This window comes from Ictalurus punctatus, chromosome 1 (genome assembly GCF_001660625.3).
Source record: "Ictalurus punctatus breed USDA103 chromosome 1, Coco_2.0, whole genome shotgun sequence".
In the NCBI taxonomy this organism is placed as follows: domain Eukaryota; kingdom Metazoa; phylum Chordata; class Actinopteri; order Siluriformes; family Ictaluridae; genus Ictalurus; species Ictalurus punctatus.
The window spans coordinates 17,292,344-17,315,707 of NC_030416.2; the positions used below are offsets into that span (position 1 = coordinate 17,292,344).

The following is a 23,364-nucleotide window of genomic DNA, read 5'->3' on the forward strand; positions in this document are numbered from 1 at the left end:
GCGGTGCACTCGGACCATCATACTGTCTCAGGCGAACAAATAAAGAGTCGAACACACGTTTCAACTTTCTGACCTAAATCGTTAACTGTGAAATACTACTCAAATATTAAGTGCTTCTAGTGAATTATTAGGTCACGGTTGCACTGAACAAAAACAGACATATAAAATACTGAAGAATATATTACACCGCTAAACCTTAACGTAAAAACCGGATCAGAAAAGAGTCGGCTCACTTTAAAAAAAAACACGTCAACGAGTCGACTCATTCACAAACGACTCTTCACTAATAGAACAAAAGCGCCTCATCGCACACAGATGTGTTTTAAATAAGAAACGCTTAACCCTGATCTTTGTTTATGTTCGTGTTAGTATTTTCACTGTATTACTGCATGACTTAGAAATGTAAAAAAATAAATAAAAATGTACATGCATCTGCATGTTTCCCTCCAACACATCCGATCGTCAGGTCCAACCTAACCTACACTTAAACACTAGACACTTTCCCTAGTTTCACTCTGAACTCAACACACCGAAATTCATTACACAGGATTATAGCTTGTCTTTTCTGACCGTAATTACATAATATTAGTACAAATGTGAAGTCATGCATGGAACTGGTTTAGTTTGAAAATTGATGATACCCGCAGCATTGTCCCCTTGATGGAAGTAGTGGAGGGTTTGGTTTCTGAATTGGAGCTCTTCCCCTCATCTCCAGGAAGTAGGAGTATCATGTGACACCGGTGTCATTAGCGGCATTGAAAGTCACCGGCACAGGGTTATTTTCTAGGTTCTGCTGGCGGCCAGTTCTTCAGAAAATAATATTATTACCGGCTCCTTATAAACTATGACAGTGTGCATAATCTATCAGCCGACTCATTCATGTTAGTTAGTAGTTCACGAGCTAGACCAGTTACGTCATGTTTTGAATAAGCAGATAGCATGTTCAGCGTATTAACACTGATATCAGTTCATTATGATACTACGCTGTTTACACGCCGTGAGGAGGTTTATTCCTCATTATCCTACACTGTGTCAGGATGCTGTCTCTAGGCGGTCTCTAGTTACAATCCCGGAGCTTTGGTACTCAGCACGCGTAAGCGCGCGAGGCCTGTCGGTAAGTTCAGTCTCCTGTACATGTACTGTTACATCCGTTTAAATGCTGAAGAGCTTTTACTGGTCACGTGACATCACAATTAGAAGCAATTTAACGTGGTAGCTTCTCATATGGGCGCAGGTAAGCTTGAATTAAGAGGGGACTGATCAGTATTTGTGTGTAGTATGAACTTACTGATCAGTATGGGTGTGTAGTATGGACGTACTGATGAGCGCGTGCGTGTGTGTGTAGTATGGACTTACTCATGAGCATGTTTGTGTAGTATGGATGTACTAATGAGTATGTGTGTGTAGTATGGACGTACTCATGAGCATTTTTGTGTAGTTTGGATGTACTCATGAGTATGTATGTGTAGTATGGACGTACCTATGAGCATGTGTGTGTGTAGTATGGACGTACTGATGAGTATGTGTGTGTGTAGTATGGACGTACCGAAGAGCATGTAAGTGTAGTATGGACGTACCGAAGAGCATGTAAGTGTAGTATGGACGTACCGATGAGTATTTGTGTGTGTAGTATTTACGTACTGATGAGCATGTGTGGGTAGTATGGACGTACTGATGAGTATGTGTGTGTAGTATGGACATACTAATGAGTATTATGTGTGTATTATGGACGTACTGATGAATATGGGTGTGTAGTATGGACGTACTCATGAGCATGTTTGTGTAGTATGGATGTACTAATGAGTATGGGTGTGTAGTATGGACGTACTGATCAGTATGGGTGTGTAGTATGGACGTACTGATCAGTATGGGTGTGTAGTGTGGACGTACTGATCAGTATGGGTGGGTAGTGTGGACGTACTGATCATTATGGGTGGGTAGTGTGGACGTACTGATCATTATGGGTGGGTAGTGTGGACGTACTGATCATTATGGGTGGGTAGTGTGGACGTACTGATCATTATGGGTGGGTAGTGTGGACGTACTGATCATTATGGGTGGGTAGTGTGGACGTACTGATCATTATGGGTGGGTAGTGTGGACGTACTGATCAGTATGGGTGGGTAGTGTGGACGTACTGATCAGTATGGGTGGGTAGTGTGGACGTACTGATCAGTATGGGTGGGTAGTGTGGACGTACTGATCAGTATGGGTGGGTAGTGTGCCATTTTTGATTCTGACAGCTCTTCCACGCCAGTCCTGTTGCCTCATGGGATAGCACAGTGTGCATTGCTTCCATACTACAGAATCACTGCGGAAGCAGTAGGGTCATCCAGGGATTTCTCCCCTACTGTTTTATGAATACTGAAAATTCAGACACACTTCTTCTTTGGCGTACTGCTTTTCACTTATTGTATAGTAGGGTTTTAAGGATATACAGACGCAACACCAGAACCATTTCTTCGAAAGACAACAGTATAGTGTTAGTGCTGAGGAGTGAGCAGAATACACTATTCTTCTATGACATGTTTAAACACATGATTAATGATTATTTATGTTGTGTGTGTGTATATATAGTTTTTTTATTTCTTTCTTTTATACTGGCAGTATAAAAAAGTTCAGTGACAGTGGCAAATCAACTACAGCTACATATATCAGAACGTTGTCTGACTTCTGTCATCTCTTTACCCAGAAGATGTCGCTATGGCCCTTCAGTGTGAGCCCATGGGACTTCAGCCAGCCCAATGCATCCTGGAATGCAGAGATGCAGGACGTTTATGATCGTTATAATGCACTGTGTGAGGTTAATGTTGAAGAAACCGAGAAGAGGCCTTGGCGCAAGCTTCCCAGTTACAACCGCTCTCTCAAATATGTTACAGGTGTGTGACTGGGGATTAGTTTCCCCCTATTTTCTCCACCTTGAGTAGAGCTTAAAGGCTTACTCAATGCTGTGGTTATTCTGCTTCCTGTTTTATTGTAGAAAAAATTACAAGCACTTCCAAGGCACACTATGTCTCTTAAGGAATATATGTCTGATTGTTAAAAATTCAGACCCAAGCAGTCAAACTATAAGAAAAAAATATTGAAATCACCTGGATATGTTTTCTTGAGCCAAGCCAGACTTTCTTGCTGCTGTAGCTGGTTGTTTTCTAGCTAGCCTGTCCCTCATTGGTGATTTTCTTAATAAGGAAAATTATTAAGACACATTCTGTTACACAAATGTCATTTGACAATGCTCATGGTCATATAAGGTCATTTTTAATTTATATATATATATATATATATATATATATATATATATATATATATATATATATATATATATATATATATATATATATATATATAAAATTGGTTTCACTCTGCCCACGTTTATTCCATGGAATAAAATAAAATCAGATGCCATGAGTGTGTCTTCTGCCATCATTTAGACATTTGAATGGCCATGTAATATGAAGCAAGGTGATAACATGAAATTAAAAATGACCTTATATGGCCATGAGCATTGTTTCGACTCAGGATAGCTGGCATTTTCTGATATTGTCAAGCAACTGTTTGATGCCGTACACAACAGCGCTTCACCTTCATGTGCTCGCTGAGAGTAGGCTAATGGTTGAGAGGCAGGTATTTGACCAATAGTTTCTGCAAGCCTTTTATAATTGACCAGTTGGTGTACAAGACGGCGGGAATTACAGAGAGCGGTTAAAGCAATGCAAATATGTGCACACTTGATGTATTATTAGACCATAAACACATCATAATGAAACTAAAGCCGAATCCCGGACATTTTCTCAAATTTAGACGCTTTTTTAACGTCCAAAACAGAGGACATATGGTCATGTTAACAAAAGTATTTCAGAGAACAATTTGTGTTCCACCATTGTTCAACACACCATTGTTTCATTTGCATGGAACTTGGGGATAAAATTGTCGTCATCTCATTAAAACACCTTTTAACACTTGGCCTTATAGTCTTATATTTAAGTGTGTCTGTGTTTTTGCTCTGTGGTCCTCTACTAGCATTACAGACACAATTATTCCGTGCTATTCAATTTGCTATTACATCATTCTGTTATCTCAGCCTTTCAAATTGCTGTGTGGTGCCTTAAAATGCATAATTTGAAGAATAAAGTAAAAAATTTTTTTTTGTTGCATCTGGTAGGAGGAGTATACTTGAGTAAAATAATCCAGTCTAAAGCTAGACTCTTCACAAGGAACATAAAAGAGCATGGGGCAGCGTTCGAGTATGTGGTTTTTATGAACAAGCAGGAGAAGAGATGTGTGTGTGTGTTCCAGGCTGGGCATCTACTGGAGGGACCTCCTGGGTGAGCAAGCACTATCTTACTTATCATACATTCAAAAGTGTGATTTAGCAAAGACAACGTTAACCGAGTCTTTTTTTTAAATTTTTTTTAAACCAGTGAGTGATGTCTGAACCTATAATAATCTAAATAGGACACTGAATGGAAAAATAGCATGTACTCCTGTTAGTGAAAGAAGGGGGAAATCCCCTAACAACAAAGGAAGTGGTGTAAAAATGATTTCCTGTGCCCCAGACATGTGCATGGTGGAGCAATCGCTACCATGATCGATACGGTGACAGGTACTCTCGCTGGTTACCTGGTTGGGCCTGTTATGACTGCCAACCTCAATATCAACTATCGCAGGTACCCAGACTCTCCTACCTCAAAGGTTCAGAAGTGCAAAATCACCACCATACCCACCTTGTTTCATTGTGTTTAGTAGGTGTTTTACAGTCTTACAGGTGATTTTACGGACATTATTTTGTTTTGTTTTGAATAAATATGCTGGAATTGTGGAATCACAATGGAAGCAATTCCCGCATGAGTGTTTAGTCTCATACTTGCAAACTCTAGGTTTCACATTCACAATTATTATTGTTCTTATGATGATGATGATTTATTATTATTATTATTACTACTACTACTATAATAATTATTCATTACATGTAATCCTTTGTGCTACCAACTAAGTCAAAAGTCCATTTAGAGTTAGATATTATTTTTTTGTACTATTATGAGAGATATCATTCCAGAACAATACCAAACAATCTTACTAACCAACATCCTCTTTCTTGTCTTTTGTCCATACACAGTCCGGTACCACTGGGTAGTGTAGTTGTGCTTCACAGTGCTCTGGATCGGATTGAGGGCAAAAAAATCTTTGTAACCTGTAGAATGACCAGCACTGATGAATCCAAATTACACACAGAGGCTACAGGTAGACCACCACAAACACTCATTAAACACATTAAAACACATGACCATTTACAGGGTAATTTTACATGTTTAAATATGTTGTTATACATTATGTGCATGTACAACAGTACTATTGACTACTGCAATCTTGAAATGATAAATAATGTGCTACTGAACTGAGAGAACTCACATGGTTTGACAGAATACTACACTCACTGAACACTTTATTAGGAACACTATACTAATACTGGGTAGGACCTACCTTTGCTCTCAAAACAGCCTCAATTCTTGGTCGCATTTCTTTGAGATTCTGGACCATGTTGACATAATTGCATCATGCAATTCCTGCAGATTTTTCAGGTGCACGTAAATGCTGCGAATCTCCCATTCTACCACATCCCAAATGTGTTCCCTTGGATTCAGATCCAGTAACTTGGAAGGCCACTGCAGAACACTGAACTCATTGTCATGTTCATGAAACCAGTTTGACTTTTGCTTTGTGACATGGTGTGTTATCATGCTGGAAATAACCATTGGAAGATGAGTAAATTGTGGCCATGAAGGGATTTACATAGTCAGCAACAACACTCAAATAGGCTTTGGCATTCAAGTGATGATTGATTGGTGTTCACTTGTCCAAAGTGTGCCAAGAAAACATTCCCATACCTTTACACCACCTCCACCAGCCTGGACTGCTGACCCAATGCAGGTTGGGTCCATGGATTCATGCTGTTGGTGCTAAATTTTCACCCTACCATTTGTGTACCTCAGTAGAACCCGAGATTCATCAGGCCAGGCTACTTTTTTTTAAGCTAGACAACGTATAGAAAACAGCTATAGGTGCCAAGAAATATTTCTGCTGAAAAGGCCAGTCAGCCAGAGTGCAAGAACAATCTATTGTGCATAGCAGTCTTAATCACTGAATCACAGAGGGTGCACATTACTTTAATGAATTCATAGATGCTTGATGTTCAATTCAATGTTAAAAAATTATAAAATCACTGTCTGTCTCTGTCTCTCTTTACAGCGCTATTCATAACAGTTGGTCCACAATGGACCTAATTTGAAGTGCCATGAGAAATGTTACCTCCTCTACCTCTCTATGTATTCTAGCTGTATTCTAACATCTAACTCTTCCTTTTTTATTTATTTATTTTTTGTTTATTTTATTAATTTTTTTAAAAATCAAGATAAGTATTCACATTTAAGGTATTATTTTGTTAGGCCTTTGAATGGGTTTGTGAATATACCCAGGGTTGGGAGGGTTACTTTTAAAAATGTATTCCGTTACAGTTACAAATTACTTCATAAAAATGTCATCAGTAATGTAATCCCAGTATCACAATATGAATAATGTAATCTGATTATTTCTGGATTACTTCAGGTCACATATTGTAAATAAAGTCAAGAGAAAAGCAATATGATCTAAAATACTTTTATTTAGAGCTTATTTTAGAGCTTATTTAAAAACATGTTTGGATTTGTTTTTATAAAAATAAATAAATGAATAAATAAATAAAAGATCACTGTCCCTGTTGCGGGTAGCATTACATCACATATTCTGGTTTTCCAAAAAGAGGACACCTTTTTTTTATTTATTTCATTTATTAGCATCATATATATAATATGACATTCTTCTGAATGCCAGCTTACATCAATTATAATCGACCAATTGATGTAAGAGAAGGCGTGAATTGTAGAGAGGGGTTAAAGCAATGCAAATATGTGCACACATGTTACAGTATTAGACCATAAGCACATCATAATGAAACTATAGCTGAATCCCGGACATTTTCTCAAATTTAGATTTTTTTTAAGGTCCAAAAAAGAGGACGTATGATCACCCTAACAAAAGCATTTCAAAGAACAATTTGTGTTCATTTCTACCAAATTCACTTTGCACAAAATTTATTTGCTCATGCCTAGGAAGTTGCTCACGTGAGTCATGATTAGCAAGAGAGAACCAGAGCTATAATCAAGCAGCTGTCTATATTATTTTATGTCAAAAGATTAATTTCTTTGGTTTTAAATGAAAAGAAAATATCATGATTAGTATTCCCATTTTTGACCAAATGTACCTGTAATCTGATTACTTTGTTTTTTGATGTAACTGTAACCTGATTACCTGTAACCAGTTACCTGATTACATAACAACATTACATGTATTCCAATACTCCCCGAGCCTGAAGATACCATATGTATTAGTAATAATAATGTTCTTGATGGATTATAAAATCACCACTAATAGCCACTTGTTAAAATAACATGCAGCTAGTAATGTATTGATGGGTAGATGCAATGATATAAATATATAAAAAATATACTATTGTATCTATAGATACACATTGGATTTTTATGAATTCCTTTATTTTCAATAAAGAATTTCTTAGGTGTATGTTTATATTAATCTATTCAAATATTCATGGAGCAAAACATGCTATATGTTTATCTGATCTTTATAATGTGTGGTCTTAAATGTGTGGTAAAGCCTTGTATAGGCTGTTCTTTGAAAAGCACTTGGCCAAACATTCAGCCAGCTTTGAGAATGTATGTTGGTTTTGTCCATAAGAGTAAGAGTAAGAAAAACAAAACCAAGGTCCAAAACACAGTAAAAGAAACTGGATCTGTCTTTTGGGTGCTAGTGAGAGCAAATAATACTACACTATTAGGAAAAAAAAATGTTGTTGGGCTCTACAAACAACCTTTAAGGTTTTCCTTATTGGGACAACCAAAGTGGGTTCTTGATCTTTGGGTCTTTGTAACAACTGAAGTGCTTGTTTGCTAGACAACTTGAATAAAAGTAAAGTTTCTACCTGTGGTTCAGAAATCTGAAATCTGATATCACACACAAAAATGCGTTTGATGTTGTATTTCTTACTCTGCAATTAGTTTTTAACTTGTACATCTCATATACCTTGTTGTTCCCCCTCCCCCTTCCTTTATTATTCCAGTAAAAAGATCTGAATAATATAAAGCATTACAGTAATGAGTGACATGCTGTCCACATCTAAAGAAGATACATTCATATCGTGAGAGAAACTGTGGTCTTAGCACATGAATGACAGTAGTCATTTAATACGACCCATTCAGTTTATATGCTCATGTGGTGATGCCACGTTAGTCTGTTCCCACTGGGCATATACCTATACGTAGTACTGTGAAAAAGTGTTTCCTGAAATAGTATCCCGATTTCTTCTGATTTTGTGTTTATCTCATAACATATTGTTTCAGAAATTAAAACAAAATCTAAGATACAACAAAGGCAATCTGAGTAAACACAAAATACAGTTTTTAAATTATAATGTTATTTATTGAAACAAAAGTTATCTAATAGCAACTGGGCCTGTGTGAATATGTATTTGCCCCCGTAGTTACTAATTCCCCAAATCTATGGAACTGTATTCATAATGGGGTTCAGCTGGACAAGATACAACCAGGACTGATTACTGCAAACCCTGTTAAATCAAATTAACATGTAAACAGAACTTTTCAACAACGTGAAGGTGGTTAAAAGCTCTTACCCAGTAACACATTATGCCAAAATTAATAGAAATTCCAGAAATGATAAGGAAGAAGGTGATGGAAAGACATCATTCTGGGAAGGGTTACAAAGCTGTTTCAAAGGCTCTGGGACTCCAAAAGACCACAGTGAAAAAATATATCTCCAAATAGAAAAACTCACAGTAGTGAACCTTCCCAGAAGAGGCCAACCTTCCAAAATTCCTCGAAGAGCACAGCAACTACTCATCCAGGAAGTCACAATAGAGCCAAGGACAACATCAAAGGAACTACAGGCCTCTCTTGCATCAATAAAGGTCACTGTTCGTGACTCCACTATCAGAAAGTCACTGGGCAAAAATGGCTTCCACGGAAGAGTAGTGAGGGGTAAACCACTGCTAACCCAGAAGAACATTAAGATAATATTTTTTATACCCAATCATATTACTCACCGGTTGCAAATTAACCTCCAGCTGTTTCTTTTTAGTAGTACTTGTTTTTCCAGCCTGTTGTTGCCCCTGTCCCAACTTTTTTGAGATGTGTTGTGGCCATCAAATTCAAAATTCTTATTTTTTCCTTAAAATGGTGCATTTACTCATGTTCTATTGTGATTAACATATGAGATTATGATATTTGCAAATCATTGCATTCTGTTTATATTTACATTTTTCACAGCGTCCATACTTTTTTTTTGGAATTGGGTTTATAAATTTGGTTGCATTTACTGCTGCTAAAGGTGGCATAACCAGATTTTAGGTTTAAGGTGGCAATTAGTTTTTCACATTGGTGATAGGATAACTTTTTGTTTGCTTTAATAAAATAAATAAGTAAAAGCTATTGTGTGTTTACTCAGCTTGCCTTTATTTTATGTTGTATTTAGTTTTTAAGACCTAAAACTGTTTAGTATGGGATATACACAGTCACAGCACCATAGTATCTCTTGCATCAGGTTTGATAAGTAACTGTCTAAGGAATGTCATTGTCTATGAAATACACAAGGTCAGGCATTCCCTTACATTATATAGTATATGAACCGCAAAATCCCATAAAAGAAGAGCATTATCCAGAAAGTCCAAGACTGCGTAATCTGCTCAATTCAGAATTTTCTCATTACATCAAGCCTGTTTTGTACAGTTTTCAGATTTCAGTCCCCCTCTGGTTTATGTGTGTGCATGTGAGTGTAAGTGTGTGGTTGAGAATGTCCCCATGCTCTCCACTGGGCCCCTCGTCTCTTTCTCTATGTAGGACACACACAGTGAGCAATTTTTCTTTCTCACTCTCTCTCTCTCTACACGTGTGCGTGTGTTTGTATTTTGGGAGAGAATAAGGTGGGCTCTGGTCAGGTTGGCTCTCCATCAGGGCTTCTGTGGGTACACTGAAACGAAGATCCACCGTGCCATTTTTTCCATTTGTGGTATTAACGGTAAAACCTACACACATATAAACACACACTCCCTGTCATGTAACATTTCCTTTTTCTCCTTCTTACCCACAGTATATTTTATATTTTATATAGATTTTAATATTTTATATTCAAGTAAATGACTACATACATATCTCTATCTTATTAATGTTGTTGCTTCCCTAGAATAAATCGGTTAGCCTAAAAGAAAAACATGCAACTCTGCAGATAAAATCTGTGTGTTTGTGGGGGTGGAGGGAGCAGGGGGGTTGTTAGATGAATCTCTTTTAGGAATTAACTTAATTAGTGAAAAAATATATCTTCTGCCAGAATAATGATTTTACATCCTATTAAAATATTGTATTATTTACAATATTAAGATGTTCCATTGTAACGATTTGGAGATGGAGACGGATGCAAGTGCAGATAATAAGTTTAATAAAGACCAAGACAAAAACACAAAAGACACTATAACCTTATGGCAAAGACTAAACATGAACCAAAGACAAATGTAAGACAAGGAGTGCAGTGAAAACTGTGGCTATACACACGAGTGCTCATTAACAAGAACGTGATTCAGGTGCACGTGGTCATGTGACTGCAATGTAGTATGGTGCAGTGACTGCTGGAAACTAGTCCAGCATTTCTTCTCTGATACATAACATCCATGCTCTAACTAAATGTCACATATAGAATGTTTCATGATGATAAATTAAGCCCTGATTTAGCCCTTAATGGCTTATGGCTTCACCCCCTTGAACTTTTCCATATTCTGTAGTGTTACAAGCTGGAACTTAATTAAATAGACTTAATTTGGATTATATTTCATTAATTGGCTGGTGCAGTGGGTAGGGTTGCTGCCTCCAGGGTCCCTGGTTTGATCCTGAGATTGGGTTACTATCTGTGTGGAGTTTCACATATTCTCCTCATGTTCATGTGGGTTTTTCTCTTTGTTCTCTCCTCCTTCCTCCAAGAACATGCCACTATTTAGACCCAATGGCTATGCTACAGTGCCTATAGGAGTGAATGCATGTGTAAAAATGTGCGTGTGCTGACCTGCCATGGAGTGACATCCCATCCAAGGGGGGTATTCCCTTGGTCTTGACAAGGATAGAATAGTTACTGAAGATGAATCAATGAAAGTCATTAACCAACACAAAAAATATTAGACGGAACAAAAAAGAAATATATTAAGTAGATCAAATTTTACAGAAACCTTGGAGGAACCTTGAATAATTATTGTGAAGAATTATGTAAGCCACTGTAGATCTCCATATATATATATATATATATATATATATATATATATATATATATATATATATATATATATATATATATATATATGTATATATATATATATCGTTTCAAAGATTTATTCCAGCACCTGCACCTATAATGTTAGAAATGCTGGTCTATTGACTGGTCTTTACACTGACATACCTCATGAAATAATCCTGAGATAAATTCAAATAGGCAAGGCAACATCGTAGTAAAGAACTATTGTCCTTATGGGCTACTGATGCAATAGTGCTGAATCATTTCTCCTGGAGAAAAAACATGGATTTGTTTGGAAGTGCTTTGAATTGTAGAATATTCCTGGATGAAATTTCTTTGTCAGGTTGTAACAGTAAGGTGTGATAACAAACATTTCCTCAGTAAACATTGGATTTACTAGTACAGTAGGCCTGTGTGGCACTCTGGCTGTACTGTATTACATAATAAATTATGACATAACCGTGTGAATTAAGGAGCTCGTGCTCAACGAGTCCAGCACAAAGCGTGCATGCCGCCGGTACACTTCCTGTCACTCTCACCAGCCTCTACTAATGCAAATCACATAGGACCGACTTATTTCCTCTATGGGATGTTTGTACGAGTAAAACTACTTGACTCTGCAATGAAACATGAAGAACTAGGATAACTGCTATATTTATTTACCAACACAACCCTTAAAAGGAATTACACAAAAAAGGTGATATTTCTGATAAAATCTTGCTGCATCACATAGGACCCTAAACAAGCCTTTCCTCCTCTTCCTTATTTGTTAGGTATTGTAGAAAGACGTTTTAACATGTCAAAGTAAAATAACAGGCCCTGTGTTGTGTGGGTGCACTGAGAACTGACAGTAAAGTTATGGAAAATGCTGCATGTGAAGGGCTGAGGCTACAGCTTCATGATTCCGTGACCCGGTTAATATGAAGATATAGTTTAAATGCATCATGCAGTTAAAACAGTATCTGTGCATGCAGACACCCACCGTCCACTAGGAAGTTACTCAATCCACTGCAGTTACCCAATCGGCCAATCGTGTGGCAACAGCGCAATGCATAAAATCATGCAGATACAAGTCAACAGCTTCAGCTAATGTTCACATCAAACATTGGGATAGGAAAAAAAAGTGATCTCTGTGACTTTAACTGTGGCATGGTTGTTGGTGCCAGATCGGCTTGTTTGAATGTTTCAGAAAATCTCCTGCGATTTTCAGACAAAACAGTCTCTAGAGTTTACACAGAATGGTGCGAAAAACAAACAAACAACAACAACAACAACAAAACATCCTGTGAGTGGAAGGTCTGCAGGCTGAAACACCTTGTTGATGGGAAAAATCAGAGGAGAATAAATAGACTGTTCTGAGCTGACAGGAAGTCTATAATAACTCAAATAAGCAGTCTTTACCACCATGGTCAGCAGAAAAGCATCACAGAATGGGCTACAACTGCAGAAAACCACATCAGGTTTCATTCCTGTCAACCAAGAACAGAAAGCTGAGGCTGCAGTGGGCACAGGCTCACCAAGACTGGACAGTTGAAGACTCGAAAAAACGTAGCCTGGTCTGATGAATCTCAATTTTTGCTGAGGTACACAGATGGTAGGGTCAGAATTTATCACCAATAGCATGAATGCATGGACCCAACCTGCTTTGTGTCAACAGTCCAGGCTGGTGGAGGTGGTGTAATGGTGTGAGGAATGTTTTCTTGGCACACTTTTATTCAGTGGCCTTTGCAGTAACTGGATGTTTCCAATATCTTGTGGAATCCATGCAATGAAGAAATGAGAGCAAAGGGAGGCACTAGTAGTAGCTTAGTATCCTTAATAAAGTGCTCTGTGTGTGTGTGTGTGTGTGTGTGTGTGTGTGTGTGTGTGTGTGTGCATAACCTTACACTTACCACTTACCCTATCCCATACACACAGTAGTAGCTCTGAACTGACTGACATAGTGGCAAACTATAAATAACCCCTTGAGGCAGCAGAACCCCCACTCTTCCCCACTAATCTATGACATCTTTGCCACATGAATCTATAGTATCTAAATCTCTTATCGCTGTACCCACTGAGCCACCAAGCTATGGTGGGTCAGATACTGTGTTCAGATTGTTTTGGTCCATTTTGTATGCAGTCCTCCACAGGCCACATTAGCCATAATCCCAAATTTCCCAGACTCACTATATTCTATGCAAGTGTACATGGACATGGGAAAAAAATTTTGCTCCAAAAATGTGGTACACATAACAGAGAAAAGTCAAAATTCCAAGCTGCAAAATGCAACAATACATGTATTTTTGCTTAAAGCTTTATTAGCTGAAGAAAAAGATCATTAAAGCAATCCCAGGAGCACAGGTGAACAAAAGTTTACCTGTTTGAAAGAACTGCAAGGAAATGAATTGTAAAGTGATACTCAACTAATAAATCAAGGAGAAAGGAGTCAAGTAAATGAAAATCAGAAGTAAACAGTTTGCCTGTAGAGAGCTTTTTCTAAATTCTTTAAATCAGAAACAGATGCCAGAAAGCTTTGTGTGTAAATATACAGCTTCTTGTTATTCTTTTACAGGAAATGCAATGACCTCATTTCACACAGTCTGGTAGTTGGTTCACTAATAGCATAGCAAAGTACTACGTTAATGATTTACCTTCTGCATGCAAAAAGAGTTCAAAGAACTGTGGGGATTTGTGCATTCAGACACAAGAGCACTGGTGAGGTCAGGCACTGATTTTGGGTGAGGAGGCCTGGGATGCAGTCCATGTTCCAGTTCATCCCAAAGGTGTTCAGAGGGATTGAGGTCAGAGCTTTGTGCAGGTCACTTGAGTTCTTTGAAACCAACCTTGGGAAGTCATGACTTCACGTTTTTTACACAGGTGCATCTTCATGCTTCAGCATACAAATACATCTAATTGTGCACTTCCAACTTTGTGGCAACAGTTTGGTTAAGTCCCACATATGGGTGTGATGGTCAGGTGTCAACATACATTTTGGTACTGTAGTGTACCAGTGTTTTGGCTTATTTAAGGAACCAAGTGTTTTGTTGTTGTTGTTGTTGTTGTTGTTTTTACCTTTCATAAACAGTCCTGGGAAAGTGTTTGCCTCCAGTCTGAATTCCTGAAATTGTGTACATTCCAAACACTGAATGACATCTTCAACCAAAAACTAATAATGAATAAATGGTCCATGAGGGAACAAAAACAGAACAATGTGATAGACATTCTTTGATACAGAGCAGAATTCACTCAGTGATAGCAAGGTGTCCAGGCCCTGATGCAGCAAAGCATCCCCAAACCATTACACTACCAGCACCATGTTTCACAGCTGGTATGAGGTTCTTGCTTTGAAAACCACTCTTAGGTTTTCACTAGACATAACAGGGCCCATGCTGGCCACAAAGCTCCACTTTAGATTCATCTGTCCAAAAACATTGTTCCAGAACTCAGGAGGATCATTTAGGTGTTTCTTGGCAACCTTGAGGCAAGCATTTATATTCTTCTTGTTTAGCAATGGTTTCCGTTGGGCTATTCTGCCATTCTTGCCCTGTGTTTTTCTAATGGTTGAGAAATTAATACTGACCTTAGCTGAGGCAAGAAAGCCTGCAGTTCTTTAGATGTTGCTTTTGGGTTCTTTGTCACTTCCTAGATGATTTTACGCCTTGCGATTTTTGGAGGACGTCCACTCATGGGAAGATTGACTGCTGTTCCAAACTTTCTCCATTTGGAAAGTTTGGCTCTGATTGTAGCTCAGTGGAGCCCCAGAGCCTTGAAAATGGCATTGTATCCTATCCCAGACTGATAGGTGTCCACAACCTTTTTCTGAGGTCTTTTTCTGAAGGGGGTTAGGCGAGCGGAAGGGGGGTTTGCTCAGGGAGTGGGGTGGGGTGGGGGTTACCTTTTTACAACTGGAGATTGCATAATTGATACCTTGCACACCAAAGACATGAAAGACGTGCCAAAATTTTGTGTCAATCTTTCTACCAGACTCTACCTACATGCCATTACAATCCACTATAAAATCTGACAAAATATAATTCTGACATGGGGCAAGTACTTTTTTTTCTCCCCCAGTTTTCACTATAACAAGCTAACTCAGCAAAATCTGATGAGATGGATTAACTCCAATCTGCAGTATGACAGTACATACATGCTAACTACGCAAGGACTGTCCACATAAACTGAATTATAACTTCTATATAAAAATTACACTTTAAATAAGTGGACAGTTCCTGTGTAGTTAGTATGTTGTATGTGCAGCCACAATCAAAAAGAAAACCTTGGAAAAACCATCAGTTTGCACAAATGCGATTGCTCCCACACTCTAACACGTAAGAGATTATGACCTGTTACTATGAGGGTACATTTATGTATTTACACGAGCAAAGCTGAAGTATATACACGTACATTTATTACATAAAATGTATTTTTGTAATCCATGTATAATGATGCACACTTCCTCAGCAATTGCATTATTGTAGCCTGAATAGTTTCTGTTATATACAGGTTCTAGAGACATTTTGTCAATAAGTTCTACGAAGAAGTTATTGTAAAAACGCTGAATTTCTATTACTATATTCATTGGCTGAATCTAAGATTTAATCTTAAAACATAAATATTTAACCTCACATCGCAAACCTATAATATTTATCACACATTTTGCACACTATTTAACTTGCTTGTCTATATCTCACCAATATTGCTGTGGCTGAATTCTGGCAAACAGCCAGAAAAGACAAAACTATGTTGAGACCTCAACTTTATGAAACCTTAAAATATATTTCACCAAAACTATGAGGAATCATCTTACTTTCATCATGCCTAGGCTATCTGCAAGGAAAGAAGGCAATTTAACAAAAGCAGTGTCAAAAACCATGCAAGCTAAATAATATTTCCTCACACAGTGAATAAATGTCACACTTTGATCATGTTATTGTATAGTTCTGTGCTGCAGTGAATCATAAGCCTAATCATTTCTGTTTGTAATCAGACACCAGCTGCCTAAATGTCTTGGAAGCACCTGCACAATAGTGGAGTCCCCCTTTTCATTTTTGGGGGTAACCAGAGTTTAAAAATGTTATAACTTTACTTGTGGTTAAGATACATGCAAAAGTGAGAAAGCCTGCAGTTGTTTTACCATATAGCAGAAAATGTCAAATGTTCACTGTACACATATACCCCAATCTTCCCTCTCTGATTATAAAAGAAATATTGTCTACATTTGTGGCTAATCCCAAAACTGCCTGCATGCCTGATTTAGCCCATGTGTTACTAGTTCACACTAACTTTAATAGTCATATCTAAACTCTTGCAAAATATATGTTTAGGCACAAAGCTTTGTATGTAAGTTCATGAGCTAGCAAAAATATGAATAATTTTAATTGAAAATGTACTGCAAGGTGTTAAAAACAAATATATTTAGGAACTGCCAGTAGATCACCTGTAATATTAGGAGTCTGTATACATTGCTCACTAGATAATCATCCTGCATGTAACCTAAAAAAATGTTGTGATGTGAGAGTAAGTGAGAATACCACCATAGTTACCACAATCAAATATGGAGATGAGGAAGGGAAGTAACTCTCAACATGAAATATCTGATATCAGTCTCCCTCAGATTAAAGGTTGAACCCTTCTACTCTAGCAATTAAGAGGACCAAAGAGCAACCACTGTGTGGGCAAGTCAGGTTCATGGGAAACAGTTGGGGATGGAGAACTAAGCCTTCTGGAATGTTCTGGGCAACATTGCTTCTGGCCTTTCAGTGCTTCGAATGGAATACAAATTCTTTATTGTACACTAGAGCAAAAGCTCTGCTCAGTTTCTGACTATATGCTCTATAACCTCATATTAACTGTCAGACTCTCACACAGGTCAATGTTGCCTTCTGAATGTTGCCTTCTTTATGTTTTATTTCCACGTCAATATGTTCAGATTTTGTTCTTGTTCTTCCCTCTTTCATAACTGAAAAATCCCTTTCTCTTTGTGTCTCCCTCTGTAAAAGTACTGCTGTGTGCTGTAATACTGGAGATAATCTGAATTAAGGATTAAGGTTAATGAGCCTGTTTGGACTTCTGACCTATTAACAGAAGTGATTTAGCTAATTTCAGGTTTTCAAACTTACTTCAATTTCTCGCATAAACTGTACCTTATTACACACATACAAATGCATTGCATAGTGAACCCTCCACCATTTCTTTCTAAGTTAATAAATCCTTATAATTGCACTTCTGTGCTTTTTTTCATACAGACAAGTTGCAATGTATGAAAATACTCATAATGTGGAAAAAAAAAAAATCATTTACCATAGAAGACTCATTTCTGGGGGGCATGGTGGCTTAGTGGTTAGCATGTTTGATCACACCTCCATGGTTGGGGGTTTGATTCCTGCCTCCACATTGTGTACATGTACCCCATGGGTACTCTGGTTTCCTCCCCCAGTCCAAAGACATGCATTGTGTCCAAAGACAAGCGTTTGGCATTAACAAATTGTCTGTAGTGTGTGAATGCGTGTGTGTGCACGATCGTGTCCTGCGATGGGTTGGCAGGTGTCCCGTCCTCATGCCCTGAGTCCCCTGGGATAAGCCCCAGGTTCCCCGGTACAGAAAAATGGATAGATAGATAGATGGATGGATGGACAGGCTTTTTGTGTGGACACCTATTGTGGCCTTAGGGTCTTTTCAGGATTGGTTATGTAACACAGAAAGCATCTCTCAGACATGGGAGTAATACAGTGTCACTGTACTCATTCATATGTTTAAAAATCATTGGAAAAATATCAGGCAATTAGTTTAGTTCTTATAAATTAGTTAAATTATTAGATAATGTTATTAGCTGTTAATTAGTAGATACATAAATGGTAAAGATAGATACAGTGGGGGCAATAAGTATTGAATGCGTCAACATTTGTTTCAGTAAATATATTTTCAATGAGACTATTCACATGAAATTTTCACCAGACATCAGTATTAACTCAAGAAATCCACCCATATAAAGAAATCCAAATATAAAAGTCCATAAATAAAATTCTGTGTAATAAAGTGGAATGACACAGGAAAAAAGTATTGAGCATGCTAAGAAAAAGCAGTTCTCCAAGGCAAGGTAAGACAAGGATCTAGCAGAAATCCATGAGCAATTATACCCCCTATCTGGGAAAATTAATATCAGCTGGATTAGTAAATTGATGGTCTATAAAAAGGCTTTTTGTTACCAAGGTGTCACACAAGAAACATCTCATGATGGGTAAAAGCAAAGAGCTCTACCAAGATTTTCGCAACCTCATTGATGGAATCGGATACAGACGTATTTCAAAACTTCTGAATCTTCCAGTAAGCACCATTGCAGCCATTATCCGCAAGTAGAAGCAACATCACTCCATCATCATCCGACCAAGCACAGAAGCTCCTCGCAAGATTTCTGACCAGGGATTCAGAGGAAAGTCAGAAGAGTAGCCCAAGAGCCAAGTACCACTCGGAAAGAGCTCCAGAAACACTTGGAGGCAACAGGTGCCATCATCACAGAGAAAACAATAGGCAATGCACTCCACTGCTCACACTCTCCCCCAAGACTCCATTATTATAGAAAAGGCATGTCGAACCTCGTTTAAACTCATCTACAACTCATCTGGAGAAGCCTCTGAAATACTGGGAGCGTGTAGTCTGGTCAGACGAGAACAAAATTGAACTTTTTGGCTGTCATACTACACACCATGTTTGGAGAAGAAATGGCACTGCACATCAGCCTAAAAACACTGTACCAACAGTGAAGTTTGGAGGTGGAAGCAGCATGGTGTGGGGTTGTTTTTCATTGCTTGGTACTGGCAGACTTCATATAATTGAAGGAACGATGAATGGAGCCCTTTACCTAAAGATTCTTGAGAAGAATCTGCTGCCATCCACTAGGATGATGAAGATGAGACGTGGGTGGACCTTCCAGCAGGACAACGATCCAAAGCATACAGCAAAGGAAACTCTCAATTGGTTTCAGAGAAGAAAAAAAAAAATCAAGGCATTAGAATGGCCCAGTCAATCACCTGACTTGAATCCAATTGAACAAGATTTAAAGACAATATAATTAGGAGAATGTTCAAATCACACCTGAATACTGCAGCCGATTAATTTCTTCATACAGCAAACGTCTTGAAGCTGCCATTACAAACAAAGGCTTCTCCACAAAATATTAAATAAACTTCAGTTAGCATGTTCAATACTTTGAATTTAATGTCTGGATTTCTTTATGTGGATTTCTTGAGTTAATACTGATGTCTGGTGACAATTTCATGTGAATAGCCTCATAGGAAATATATTTACTGAAAGAAATGTTGACGCGTTCAATACTTATTTCCCACCACTGTAGATAGATAGACTTTTAAAGTAAATACTGTTAAAGGAGAGATGATTAAGGTGTATTAATCATAATGCCTCAAAGGCATGATGAACTTTATACTGTCAGAAATTGAGATCCCTGGGTGTATCTAAAAAGAGATCTTCAGTTGTCCTTTGTCTCTACCTTTTTAAAGCAGTTCTACTTGAATCCATATCTGACAGGGAACCCCTCTATTTTATGGTTTTATGTAGAACCTTCAAAGGGAACAAGCAATAGAACCCTTTAAGGCACTAGGTTTAACTTTTTTTTTCTAGCAGTATACTAGCAGTATTTTCTAGCAGTACTTTTGGTGTATGTTAATCGAATTATAAAATTAAAGTATCCCTAAAATATTTTAGGAATGTATTGTATTCCTTCAAAAAAAAAAAAAAAAAAAAAAAAAGGCACCCAGCATTTTGGTTTCAAAACTGTGACCATGTTAAATAGTTATTTTACATTACAATTGCAGAGCCTGATAGTTCACAGCAGCTGTTTTTCCTTTGTCTCAGGAAGTCTTAAACTGAACTACAACTGTTCTGTAGCATTCACTCTCTCTCTCTCACGCTATGTCTCACCCTTTCAAGTGTATAATGTTTATGTGATCAAATACAAACTAATGGAAACCAAGCAGAACTGAAATCTCTTCTTGAAAACTTCTCCACTGAGCCTTGCCATCATGGAAATCCAATTATCCCACTACGTTTACCTGTTTGCTCGGTAGGTGATATGAATGTGCAGAAACATACACAAATACTTTTTTTATTTTGGCGTATCATTCTTTTGTAGTCAGTATTAATATTTTACATCACAGATGGTGAGACGATGATGAACAGAATATACAGTAGACATTAGGTGTCTGTGAGGACTATGGAATATAAGCTGTAACTTAAAATTTTAATTGACTACAAAGTAGCAATAATATGCATGATGTAGTATATTATAGTCGATTGCTATTATTCAAGTGTTCATAGTGTCAATGGCTATGTATTTCCTCATTTGTAAGTATAATGACTTGTATTTCCTCATTTGTAAGTCGCTTTGGATAAAAGCGAATAAAAATGAATAAATGTAAAGGTAAATGTAAATGGTGAAAGCGATCCTACTACACGCATTAAGTCTAGATGTATGCTTTAACAATACTATGTGTCTGTGAAACAAACTGCTCTCTGGTTTTCTTTCCGAGTGCATCTACAAGCTGCCACTCACCTATTTGAGTGTATTCCGCTACATAGGCAAAAATTTTCTTCCTTCACTTCTTTCTTCTTCTTTTTTTTTTTTTAAAGCCACACAGCCCACTGTGAGACACACCGTGAGACAGTCTGAGGGAGAGAAAGAGTGTACGTGTGTTACGCACCTCACTGCCCAGTGATTGTTATCTTACCTGCCCTGTATCTCAGACATGCAAACCTTGATCTAAAAATATATGTAGGAAAGGCTGACCCAGCATCAAATCTCAACTTACTCAAAAGTGTGGTCAAACGTCAGAGTGAGTGTGTGTGTGTGTGTGTGTGTGTGTGTGTGTGTGTGTGTGTGTTTAGGTATGATTAAGTATGTTTAGGTGTGTGTGTGTGTGTGTGTGTGTGTGTGTGTTTAGGTATGATTAAGTATGTTTAGGTGTGTGTGTGTGTGTGTGTGTGTGTGTGTGTGTGTGTGTTTAGGTGTGTGTTTAGGTGTGTGTGTGTGTGTGTGTGTGTGTGTGTGTGAAAGAGAGAGAGAGAACAAAGTATTTCGCTTTGTTTTGAACTTGTAATTTTCCCACGTTAAGAAAGCATCTTTGGAAATCTCATTTTCAGTGCGTATTCAGAATATTACTGAATGATACAGAGTTTCACTAAATTACAAAAGGAACTGAAAGTGAAATTGCTTGAAAATTGTTTTCTGTTTTTGGGACAGGCATACAGGTCACATCCTGTTCCGCTGATCTGGCCATCAGAGTGATTGAGAATTTTCTGTTTACCTGCTCTGAGGTGTGTGTGTGTGTGTGTGTGTGTGTGTGTGTGTGTGTGTGTGTGTGTGTGTGTAATGAATGTACACACATGCCTTAAATTGACATGTGGTCAAACAGGTCCAGGAAAAGTTTTTTTAGACGCTTACTGTGCTTATGAGTAAATTTGTACCTCCACAGATAAAACAATAATTAATTTGAAGTTTGTGCATGTATGTAAAATACCTCTATTGCCCTGCACAATTACAAGTTTTCTATACAACACACAAGATATAATACACATAAATGATCATTTTTAAATCCTTTTGCTCTCTAAGACGTTAATTAAATTTGTTGAAACAACACTGTATGGCCAAAAGTATGTGGACACCTGATCTTCATACACATACCGTATGTGGTTCTTCCACAAATTGTTCCCACAAAGTTGTAAACACACAATTGTATAGGATGCCTTTCACTTATTGCCTTATTTGCCTTCACTATAACTAAGGGACTCAAACCTGTTCCAGCATGACAGTGCCCCTGTGCATAAAGTGAGATCCATGAAGACATGGTTTGTCAAAGTTGGAGTGGAAGATCTCGAGTGGTCTGACCTCAACCCCACTGAACAGCTATGGGATGAACTGGAACACAGACTGTGCACCAGGCCTCCTCACCCAACATCAGTACCCGACCTCATTAATGCTCATGCGACTGAATGAGCAAATCTTCACAGCCATGCTCCAAAATCTAGTGGAAAGCCTTTTCAGAAGACTGGAGGTTATTATAACAGCAAAAGGGGGACTAAATCTGGAATGGGATGTTCAGAAAGCACATATGGTGTGATGGTTAGGTGTCCACAGAGGGCTTCGTTATTACAGGAGACATCTTAGCATGAGTGTGAAGCATCAGCATGCTACAGCTAGCTCGTTACATCTGTACATCTAAACATCTGAACTATGCAAGAAATTGCATTAAAATCGTGATCTACAATTCATTTCTCAATGCAGTTAGATTTAAGAACAGTGTTGATTTGCCAGCATTTGCAGTCAATCTACTACAGCAGAACACACCGGGTAGCACCTGACCTCACACACATACCTGAAGGGCTGCAAGTCTACAGAAGAAAAAGCGTTGGAAAGCAAAGTTGTGAGGGAATTTTAAAATGTGCCAAACATCTGGTTGTAGTGAAAAGGAACAAAATTGTCCATAGTTAGTAAACTAATGATGACTAAATGTATGAAATGAACAGGACACCCACATCTGGCTCATGAGTTGCTTTTGACAGAAGAACAAGAACATCATTGTGAGACTTGATCTGAATTCTTTTCGGAAAAATAAAATCACGACAAGCTTTTGTACTTTTCCATGTGAAAGAAGCTATAATACCAGTAAGGATAAAATTTGTGGGTTTACAAGGGAACTTCTCTAATGGACTGAAAAAAAGCATTGTTGTGATATTTTATATTGTATTTGCATTGGAAAGGGGACAAAATCATCTACCAGGGCTCAATATTTAAAAACATGACATGGTCTTTGCATTTGGCTGTGTGTGTGTGTGTGTGTGTGTGTGTGTGTGTGTGTGTGTGTGTGTGTGTGTGTGTATGTGTGTGAGAGAGAGAGAGAGAGAGAGAGAGAGAGAGACAGATGTTTTTATATGGAATATGAGTGAATACGCAAGTCTTTAAAGGTGGTTATGGAG

The 23,364-nt window shown here is 37.9% G+C and overlaps 1 protein-coding gene across 4 annotated transcripts in view; it reads left to right on the forward strand.

Moving 5' to 3' along the window:
- Window positions 1–848: 848 nt before the first annotated feature.
- rorc (RAR-related orphan receptor C) overlaps window positions 849–23,364 on the forward strand; it is a 45,644-nt gene continuing 23,128 nt past the window's right edge. For 2 of the 4 annotated variants that reach the window (XM_047156662.2, XM_053682107.1), the window contains exons 1-5: window positions 849–1,114; window positions 2,693–2,879; window positions 4,163–4,325; window positions 4,557–4,667; window positions 5,117–5,241. In XM_047156662.2, coding sequence (XP_047012618.1) covers window positions 974–1,114; window positions 2,693–2,879; window positions 4,163–4,325; window positions 4,557–4,667; window positions 5,117–5,241 — 727 coding nt within the window. In that variant the 5' untranslated portion in view covers window positions 849–973. Of the gene's footprint in view, window positions 1,115–1,148; window positions 1,235–2,692; window positions 2,880–4,162; window positions 4,326–4,556; window positions 4,668–5,116; window positions 5,242–23,364 lie in introns of those variants that run through there. The other 2 variants (XM_047156664.2, XM_047156666.2) reach the window with 2 other exon arrangements.